Source organism: Patiria miniata, unplaced genomic scaffold (assembly GCF_015706575.1).
Source record: "Patiria miniata isolate m_02_andy unplaced genomic scaffold, ASM1570657v1 HiC_scaffold_2, whole genome shotgun sequence".
Classification (NCBI taxonomy): domain Eukaryota; kingdom Metazoa; phylum Echinodermata; class Asteroidea; order Valvatida; family Asterinidae; genus Patiria; species Patiria miniata.
Window position 1 is genome coordinate 12615226 of NW_024037058.1, and position 10480 is coordinate 12625705.

Here is a 10480-nt window from a genome sequence, read left to right on the forward strand (position 1 = left end):
GTGAGGATGTTTCTTGTCAGATTTTTTTAATATTTAAACAGTGAAGATGGGACCTCACCTAACTAATAATGGTCTAGTCCAATTGGAAATTTTCAACAGCGCCACCACCTTTTTGTCAGCGACGACTAGCGCGTTCACTGACAAAATGACTGATGTGTACTATGTGACAACACTTGCGTAGTTTGCAGAGGTAACTTTACGGGGTTTTTGGTGGATTTAAACTATTCAAGTATCCCGCCGACTTGCGTTGTCAGGATATACATGCTTTAGAATGATAGTCTCGTTGTAATGTTTTTTGAGAACCTGGGTTTCGTAAAATCCACATGGATTATTAGGACTGTCACTTGATGCCACACCCAGTTGCCTATGCTACAACAAAAGTACAAGTACAATGTGTAGCCTATGCAGTTTGCTTGCTATGCCCAGTTTACGGACAGAATTCCAAACACTGCTCTTTTTCAACCCTTTTCTTCCTGAGTCCTAGTCCCATAAATGTAACTGAAACTCTGGACCACCTCCGTCATGTCCGTATTTTCAGTCACACTTTGTACATATGCATGGATAATCCCGCTGCTAGGGGCCAGGAGCCGAAAATCAATTTATGATCAAAATTATTTTGTCACTTGACAATGACATTCAGTGACATAATGACAAGGGTGAACATGGTGAAGAGGGACAGTCATGACAGTTTTCGTTTCAGTACCTGAAAATGTGTATAAATAATGTCCTTATTGTTTTTATTTTTGTGTAAAACAGGAATACTTGCCGACATTCGCCCGATGAGAGAACACTTGGACACTGGAATATTGAACAATAAATACCAACGTACATTACATTTGAATTGGATTATTGTTTTTGTGTGCTAACTGTATAGGCCTACCTGTACCGTAGGCATGGGCTGTAAAGGGTCCTTTGGTTGTGTGCTGTCAGTGGCTGCCAAGGTCTTGTGCATCCTTGTGCTGATAACACAATCAGCGTTGTTGGATTACGTCATCATACGGTTGGACACCACGGCATCCGATGCAGGACGTTACATCTGGATAGCCCTGGATTCCATCGTTGTCATCTTCTGGATAATTGCCTTGGTTCTTTCTTACCGGTTTTTCCACTTTCCAAGCCAAGAGAAAGTGCCAACTGAAGGATACAGTGGAAAGCAGATCATCAAACTTGCCCTGAAGGAGCTCCCGTTTGCATACGTTTCGTGGCTTCTGTATGCCGTCATCCTCGTCGCAAAGATCAATCGAATGTTTGTGGCATTCGCCGAGGATTTAACATCCACAAATGAATCCCTGCAGACAAACACATCCCTGAAGATCATCCTCTCTCTGGCTGGTGTCATCTTTGCCCTGCTGGCCTACGCTCACCATAACGAAGCCCATAACTCCAAATACAAACTCTTGATCGAGAAGCTGGGCACGGCCGCTAGTATTGACCTCCTGGATGTTGTCATGTTGCTTGACATTTTGTTCATTGAGGACAATCGCGTGGAGATTACGTTTACTCTGGATAGAACCATCCGGGTGTTTTCCTCCATCTGCATCCTGCTGCCGGTGTTTCCACTCATCGCCTTGCGGGTGATATCCTCCAGCGGGTCGGCGAAGACTGACAAGGTCTTCCCGATTGTGATGGTGCTCAACACCGCCTTGTACCTCTTCCTGGTTAACATCCCGCTGTTGAGCATCCGGATGTTCCTGTGGTTTCACCACGACGTGGACATCACAACCTGGCTGACCAAGAACGTCATGGCCATCTGCAAGGGGGTGCTGGACATTTATCGGGAGCTGGTGACCTGGAGACGGGAGGTAGCCAAGGAGGAGCATGGTACAGATGATGCAGTTCAGATGGAGCCGGTTCCTGTGTGAAAACTCCTGCAGGCACATGTACATGGCACTTAGTGACCACTCAAACTGGGAATGAAAATGTTGAGAACAGATACATGTCCGTGTACATGTACCCGGTACCGGGTAACATGAGGTGATGATGTACTCTGTTGATTCCATCATACATCTGTTGTGTACGTATATTGTACGAACTACACGTACATGTATTGGAGTATAAATGTGAGGTCCAAACGTGTGACATTTTGGCATCCCTGTTACACCTGACCTGTGTATAATTTGATATGAAAATATCATTGAAATTGACTTCAAACTACATGTATATTAAATAGTTTAGCAGGTAATTTGCAAATTTCATAATCACTCTTGGAGGTAGAAGGCATGAAAAAACATATTCTAAATTTACAAGATCTGATGTCGATGTAACACGGACATCAAAAAAATTGGACCCTAAATGAACTTTTCTATACCAATTAAATTTTACAATCTAATACCGTTAGGCATTGTATACTTTAATTAATTAACTCCAGTGTACAGGTGCCTGAATCCCTCAAAATCCACATCCCTGTTTTGTAGGATTTCGGTGGATTCAGTATACCTCCACATTGAAAATGTTGGGGGATTTTGATGGATTCAGGACAAAGCCAAGTGGTACTGCAGGATTTTGATGTATTCAGGATACCCCCACATTGAGCAGTTGGGGGACTTTGACAGATTCAGGATCTCAACAGTTCAACTCTGGCTACATGTATGTTTGGTGTGTACGAGGTACAATGTACTACAGTGGTGGATTCTGATGGACTCGAGTGGATTCTGATGGACTCAGGACACCAACATTTTTTTTTGCATGACAAAATTGGTGGATTTTGGCGGATGCAGGATTCTTTCTAGTAAAAGTGCTCAAGGGGTTAGGGTTAAGTTTGTGACCTCATGCCTCATTCTCCACATGAACAATGTACATGTATTGCCCCAGAAGGCAACCAATGTGAGCAGCGCAAATGATGTACATGTACATGTACCAGTACATGTACATACATGTACCTTGTACTGGGTACATACATGTACATGTACAATCAATTCTCCATCAGCCACCCTGAAGAACATTTTTTAATGGAATGTTATGCTGTGTCTATTGGCCAATTTCATGTGTTTGAGGTATGGCAGACACAATACATGTACATGTAGGAGGGCGGTGCTTGATTTCCGTAAAGTCTTTTAGTGAGTTTTACCTGCAATGTACATTGTAAACTAAATTGCTTCCTCATATGGTGTCAGCCATAAATATGGTGTCAGCCATATAAAAATAGGCCAATGACATTTATTTAAAATGCATGACTAATAACCTAAACAAGTGTGATTACATGTGTAATTGTATGCTGCATGTTTTTATATTGTGCTGCACTGCATGTACATGACGTGTACATCATGCTATCAGTATTCATTCTTTTGATACCGTATGTTTATAAATATAATGCTGAATGTACAATGTATTACGAAATGTATTTTCAGTCTTGTATTCAGGGAGCTATTGTAGTACATGAGTTTTAACATTTGGGTTCAACATGGAGGTGCAGGTACATGTGGGAATCCTTCATGGGTTCAGCCTCTTACCGATCCAATTTTATCAATTGATCTGTTTGTTTCTCCTGTTGAGTACTCAGGCTGCTTTCATGTGTGTCATTATCTCCTTGAAACCAGAACATTGAATGTAAAGAGTCAATCTGTAATTTTAATTAACCATTTGCATCTGTTCTCTTGCCTAAGTTGTCTTAACCTTGAAGACTTGTTTTCAAGTGACCATTATGATCTGAAGTGAAAGCTAATTAAACAGATCCACAACTGCGTGTGATTGATGTCCATTGCAACATGTATGTCCGACATGCGTGCACAGTACTACATGTACAAATACATGTAATAAGATCATAGTGACCGTTTTAGCCAATTTTCAGCTTTTTTGTTGAAAAGGAGTTTGACAGAAAATTTGAAAGAATGGATTTTTTGGCAGATTTCTGGCAGAATTATGCAAAAATGGTTGTTGGACAAAAAAAACATACATGTACAATGTAGCAAATTTGAAAAAAGATACATTTGTTAAAAAAAAAAAGCTTCAACCGATCTTTCTTAACAAACCCTTGCATAATGGGACAGATTGGCTGGTGTACAAATGCTGTAGGAGCTGAGGTTATTATTATTATAACTATTATTTATTGGGCATTAAAAATAAATAATAATAATAATAATAATTAATAATCTCAGCACCTACTGGGAACCGGACATTGTTGTAACGCGAGTCGTGCGACAGTGTTTTGCCTGACATTTACGCAATTTCATAACATGTTTATGTGGCAATAGAGTGTTTATAATGTAATTTGAAACTTCGTACATGTAGTTGAAATTCATAGTATCATGTACAATCTTAAATTGTATTTTTAAGAATGAAATGTTTGTACATGTATGCTGCAACCTGTACATTTACGCAAAGGTTTGACTTTCCTTAAAAGTTCGAATGGGTATGTCTGTACGTGTACCCGCACATTTATGTCAGCAGTGGCAAGGGTCATTCAATAAAAGCATGTGATCTTCCTTTTTCTGTACTTTGCTCGCTGTTATAACAGTATGCCATTGCAGTGCTTTTATCAATCATTCTGTAAATAGTATGTAAATTTTTATTCAGCCCAAGGTGAGTCAGTGTCTTGTGTATTTAGCTTGATCTGCAAACTTGTACCAGTGTGTAGTCCGTACATTTGTAGGTGTGCATTTGTAGTCATAATCACTGTAGTGTAACTGGAAGTTGTGAATGTTCATGTAAATAGTTCAAAACAACAAAGTATGGCATATATATTATTGTTCCCTGGTCATGCTGGTTGGGGAACAACAGTGTGTTGAATCAGCTGTGCACATGGGGATTTCATGAGTATTAATGGTACGTAGTAAAGTGATGTAATTTCATGTAATTCATTCATGTAATTTTGTGCATCTACTTTGTACATGTATTACTGAATTGTTTAAGTTAGTAAATTCTCAACCGCTGCACTCATAACTTGTACATATATACGTATATGGACTCTATGAGCTCCGTGCGCTACCAAAAGAGGGCACCCTTTTACCTAGCAACGACGTCCCATTGGCGGTACATTTCGCTGGTTGACGCGCACCGTTCCTTGTGTGTGACGCGCGTACACCAGGGGATTTGTTCTATGTACACGCAGTGGCCGCGCACCCCCAACTGTACTAATCCTTTGCCGGTGAGGGGGTACTTGTGAACGGAGCGGATAGGGTTGAACTGGATGGTTTCATTGATCAACATGATCTAATTGCAAAATAGCAGCAGCAGTGCACAGTTTCAGAAAAGTGCTTACATACATGTACTGTTACAGTAAGCAGTAATTATAGACCCAACAAGTCTGATGTTTCATGCAGTTAAACTTCATTTTGAGATGGTGCTTTATAAAAGTTATGAAGCTACATTTTTATTATTAAAATTGCTGAGTGAGAAATACTTTTTAAAAGAATGAAGAACTGTTTCTTATTTGAAAGTACATTTGTATCACGCTTACATGTAAATGTTAGTCTGAGTATCACCCATTATCCACAGAGCCAAAAGTCTCCTGTATAACAACTGATATAGGTAGACATGCAGATTGTACCGGTATACACAATGTACATGAACATGCAAGATCGCTGGCCAATCGGAGTTGACTTTACTAAATCTTGACGTCATTTCATTCCCAAATCAGGACTACATTGTAAATGGTTTGATTGGTCAATTCGAATGCAGTGTTTTGTAATACAACAGCAGCCAGGCGCATTATCGCGTAACATGATACAGACTCCTGAGCGCGTGACACAGGGTTTTTTTCTCCATTGTCTATAATGCGCAACGGGTGAATGACCAAAGACCCGATATATAGAAAGCGCCCGCTTATTGGTCAAAACCTAGAGGTCAAGAGGTGGTTGTCTTGCCTAATTAATCAGCGAATCTGCTCACATACAATGTATATCATAGACCTATTGCATGGACTACATGTACCTGAATGCTTGCATGCTACCATATGGGCTTTACAATGAGCAGACATGCCTATTTTACCTGTACTTGTATACTGTCTACTTTCAGGAAGCCTTGTTCCTAGTACACCATGGCCATCTGCAAAAACTTCAAAATTGGCTTGAATGCTACAGCCAAAGTCATCTCTGTTCTGCTGTTGATCATCCAATCCGCAATTCTTGACTTCATCATCCTAAAGTTGGATCATTTGGCTCCCAAGCCAAGCCGCTATGTGTGGCCAGTCATAGACGCCATCGTCGCACTGTTCTGGATCCTCGCCATGGCTGGGTCTTTCTGGTACTTCACCAAGCCCCCGGAGCTGGAGGTGCGAGGCCGGAAGAAAATGGTGAAAGTCGTCATGCGAGAGCTCAGCTTCCCTCACGTTTACTGGCTGGTGTACTCGGCAGTCCTCGTGGCCAAAATACAGCGGGTGTTTGAGTTCAGGGATGACCTGTTCAAAGTTGACCCGAGTTGCCCCATCTGCACTGTGACGACGTTCAAGATTGTCCTGTCCCTGGCTGGGATCATGTTTCCTCTCTTGGCTTACAGTCGCGACGAGGTAGGCCATACCGAGAAGTACAAATACCTGTTGAGACAACTCGGCACATCGGCCAGCCTCGACATCTTGGATTCTGTCATGGTTCTGGATATTCTTTTCACCGTGTACGATGACCAGCCTCTGGATAGTGCCATGGAGAAAGCCATCAACACTTTCTCTTCACTCTGCCTCTTGCTTCCCGTCGTGCCACTGCTTGCACTCCGCATCGCATCCACTATTGTCGAGTCGGGACAGAGCAAGATTTTGGACTTGGCCCTTGTGATAAACTCCACCCTGTACCTCATCACTGTAAACGTGCCGTTACTCTGCATCCGCCTGGTGCTCTGGGCAAGGCGCGACATCGACGTCTCAACATTTCTAATCAAGAATCTGATTGGCATCATCAAGGGTGTGATGGACATTCACCAGGAGGTCAAGATCATCAGGGCATGGAACAGTAACCAAAACGCATGCGATGCCACGCCCAGAGACACGCCCACAAACATGCCTACTGACATGACAATGAACATGCCTGCTGGCGGGGATAAAACATTACTGATAAATAACGATGCCGATTACCAGTTCATCTAAATGAATTACATGTACATACATGTACATGTACCCTACCCATAAAAGTATTAGCATTTGTAAATAATGTGCCATCAATAAGTATTCTCCTTAACCGGTGTATCTGTCAAACCTGAAATTTGCTCTAATACATTAAACACCAACATTTCTTGCACCAGTCCACCGCATCTTCGGAAACTTGTGATCTTTGAAAACTTGTGATGTGCATGTACACATAGCCTCTTGGTTTGGAAACAAGACTACCGGTATATGGACTCCGTGCACAAGTACCCCATCAACGGCCAGAAAAAGGAGAGTTGGGGGTGACCTACATGTAGACTGGTTCCCAGTCCACCCACTGCGTAATTCAAATGATCCAAAGTTATTGGGGTCAGGGATTAGTCTGGGAGACCATCGCTAGTTAAATTTGAATGTTTTGAACGTATTCACGCGCCGACGACGCATAACACTTGCGCGAAGACACTGTGGCTTGGCTTTGTGCGTTCAAATTTTTTTTAAAAGTCGTGCCTACTACGCGCACGAATTACACGGGGATAGTGCCGTCCAAGGGGCTCTCAGCAGTGGCGTCGCCAAGGGGGGGCCAGGGGGGGCACGTGCCCCCCCTGGAAAACCTAGTGCCCCCCCGAGTGCCCCCCCATCTGAGATTTGGGTTGGTAAAAAAATATATATATATTTTGTTATATTCAACTCCCATCATCTGAGTTGGTTAAATAGCAATTTCTGGAGATATCTTCAGATCGAATTTAGCATCAAATGTGGTACCATTTTGCATCTAGCCCATCCTCCGTATGCGAAAATTTTCCAAAGGGGAGGGGGGCACCCCCTCCCCTTAGACCCCTCCCCCAGGACGGCGATCCGTATCCACCTAAGTGCCCCCCATCAAATGCTGGTGCCCCCCCTGTGCCCCCCCAGACTGAAAAGTCTGGTGACGCCACTGGCTCTCAGAAGTGGTAAAAGTGCGCCCTCTGTTGTTAGCGTACTCAGCCTATAGGCTTACCGAGTCCAGCTGTACAAGGAAATCGTAGTTCAGGAATTTTTTTATACTAAATGACTCAGTCAGTCAGCCAGTCAGGCTTGTCCTTCCGGTCCAACAAAACTGGGCAATCATAATCCGGATAGACTTTCAAATAGACCATTCAAACTATATAATTTTATTTACAAGCCATTTATAATTACAACAAATACTCTCTTTTTTATATATACAATGTATTTTAATATTAACGTTTACACTTGTCAAGTTCCGGTCAACCAATGCAAACGGGCAAATACATCTTACCGGTACATTTCACCATGTTCATGATGTTCACACAGATAAATCTGTTATGTTTGTTAAATTATTCCACTGAAACAACAATTTCAGGGTTCGACTTTAGCGGTAGCCCACTAGCCAAATCCTAGTCAAAACAGTGGGTTTTAAGCTACAAGCACTTTTAAGTTTTGCTTTATTGGATGCTACGGTATTCTATTACTACATGTAGGCTATGTACATGAACATTAGAACCCATTCATGCATGCCATGTGCAGCCCGGAACTCCACCATGCAGATTGCCTGTAAACCCATTTGTCAATCGTGTCTTGGATAATGCAACTTCATTGCTTAAATACACTGCCTTTCATAAAAACACCAGGTTGCATTTACATGTACATGTACATGTGCCGGTAACTTATACAGGGTGAGTCAAAAAAAGCGGAACCCAAACCCCAACAATTATTTTTCATAATTAAAAAAATATGTAGCACCAAAAATAATAATGACTGGAGAGCCCATTTCATAAGCTACTTTTGGATGAAAAAATTACTGAAATTGGTCAATCCGTTTGAAGAATATCACCATTTAAACACAATGACCCCTAAAACCTGTCTCGTCCAAATATGCGATTTCAAGAAGAATCCAATCGTCGTCACAATTGTCTTCAACAAATATTCAACAAAGTCCTTTTGAAGGCCCGTCTTTTAAAAAAAAGTAGATTTGATTGTCTGCCTAAACAGGGTTGTTAATAAAGATACTGTGTACTACAGTTGGTGACAGTTGTTGAAACAAGTACTCTGTGTCATTTTCTTTGCTGTTCCAAACAGTCAAAACACAGAAAAAATTGCTATTTTTTTGGACTAGACAGGTTTTAGGGTCATTGCGTTTAAATTGTGATTTTTTTTTAACGAATTAAGCAATTTCAGTAATTTTTATATCTGAAAGTAGCTTATGAAATTGGCTTTCCAGTCATTATTATTTTTGGTGCTGCATATTTTTTTTAAAATATGAATTAAAAAATTGTGGGGTTCCGCTTTTTTAAAACTCACCCTGTACAGCCTGTCTCAAAAAAAATGGTACAATCAGAAAAAAAAATGTTTAAATATGAAATTTCAAAATAAGTCATTCTTACTTGGCATAATATTAAAGAACATAGACTGGGCTTCCAATAGTATTTGTTTGATCTTATTTGCTTCTGTCAATTCAGAGATATAAGCAATCTAGTGCGATACACCAAAATCGATTTTGTGCCACTTTTATGCATGGGCAGAGTTGTTTCGAGTACTGTGCCATGCTGTCTTGAAGCTCACAAAAGATTGCAACTTGGCAAAAGAAACAAACTCGATTTTTGTGCTCCGCAGTAAACTGGAGTTATCTCTGGATTGACAAAAGCAAATGAGATGAAACAAAAAGTATTGGAAAGCCTGGTCTTTTTTCTTTAATGTGATGCTCAAAACGACTTACTTATGTTGAGATTTAATATTGAAAAAAAAAAATGTTTTCGATTGTACCATTTTTTTTAGACAGGCTGTACTACCCACGTTTGAAGGGCCTGTGCACCTTCAGAGAACTGCAACTTCACAATCTCATGTCTGGCACTAAAGCTTACAGTAAAAGGTTCTAATGTAGTGAGTCAAAAACCTTTATCTTTGTGACTTCTTGGCATGATTGAATTTACAAAAATAGTTGTTGAGTGATGTGATGTGGCGTTTTTAACCCCCTCGGGGCACATAGCACCCGAGGCGATGTATGTGCCCCTCGGGTCCTACGTGCCCTGCGGCAAGGGCGGATCCAGGGGGGGGGGGGGCCAAAGGGGGCCATGGCCCCCCCCCCCAAACGAAACCAATTTTTTTATTTTTTTTATGTGACATCGCAATAAAGGCAGGCAATGAGTACACCACCATCTTTTCTTCAAAAAAACATTGGTTAAAGTGGTCAGAAATTGCCTCAGATCGCACCACAGAGCATCTAGAATCAAAACAAAATTTCGGGGCCCTTAAGCGGGCCCTGAACCCCACGCCGTAATTTTTTTGACCCACTTTTTTGGGGGACCAAAATTTTTTTGGGCCCCCCCAAAAAAAATTGTGTTCTGGATCCGCCCTTGCCCTGCGGGTGTTACAAACACCATACATGTATCCCACATCACAGAAGTTAACAATACTCATGCCTAAAATGGTAATCGGGAATAGCCCATGTTAAGACAAATTATGGGTTCTTAATAA

The 10480-nt window shown here is 41.4% G+C and overlaps 2 protein-coding genes across 2 annotated transcripts; both read left to right on the forward strand.

Annotated features, from left to right (window-relative positions):
* Window positions 1–117: 117 nt before the first annotated feature.
* LOC119726537 lies at window positions 118–3523 on the forward strand. Its single transcript, XM_038198265.1, has 2 exons — window positions 118–190; window positions 757–3523. The coding sequence occupies exon 2, from the start codon at window positions 894–896 to the stop codon at window positions 1860–1862; it is 969 nt and encodes a 322-aa protein (XP_038054193.1). The 5' UTR covers window positions 118–190; window positions 757–893; the 3' UTR covers window positions 1863–3523.
* Window positions 3524–5838: 2315 nt separating this feature from the next.
* Window positions 5839–7502, forward strand: LOC119726538. Its single transcript, XM_038198266.1, has one exon. The coding sequence runs from the start codon at window positions 5975–5977 to the stop codon at window positions 7010–7012; it is 1038 nt and encodes a 345-aa protein (XP_038054194.1). The 5' UTR covers window positions 5839–5974; the 3' UTR covers window positions 7013–7502.
* Window positions 7503–10480: the final 2978 nt, after the last annotated feature.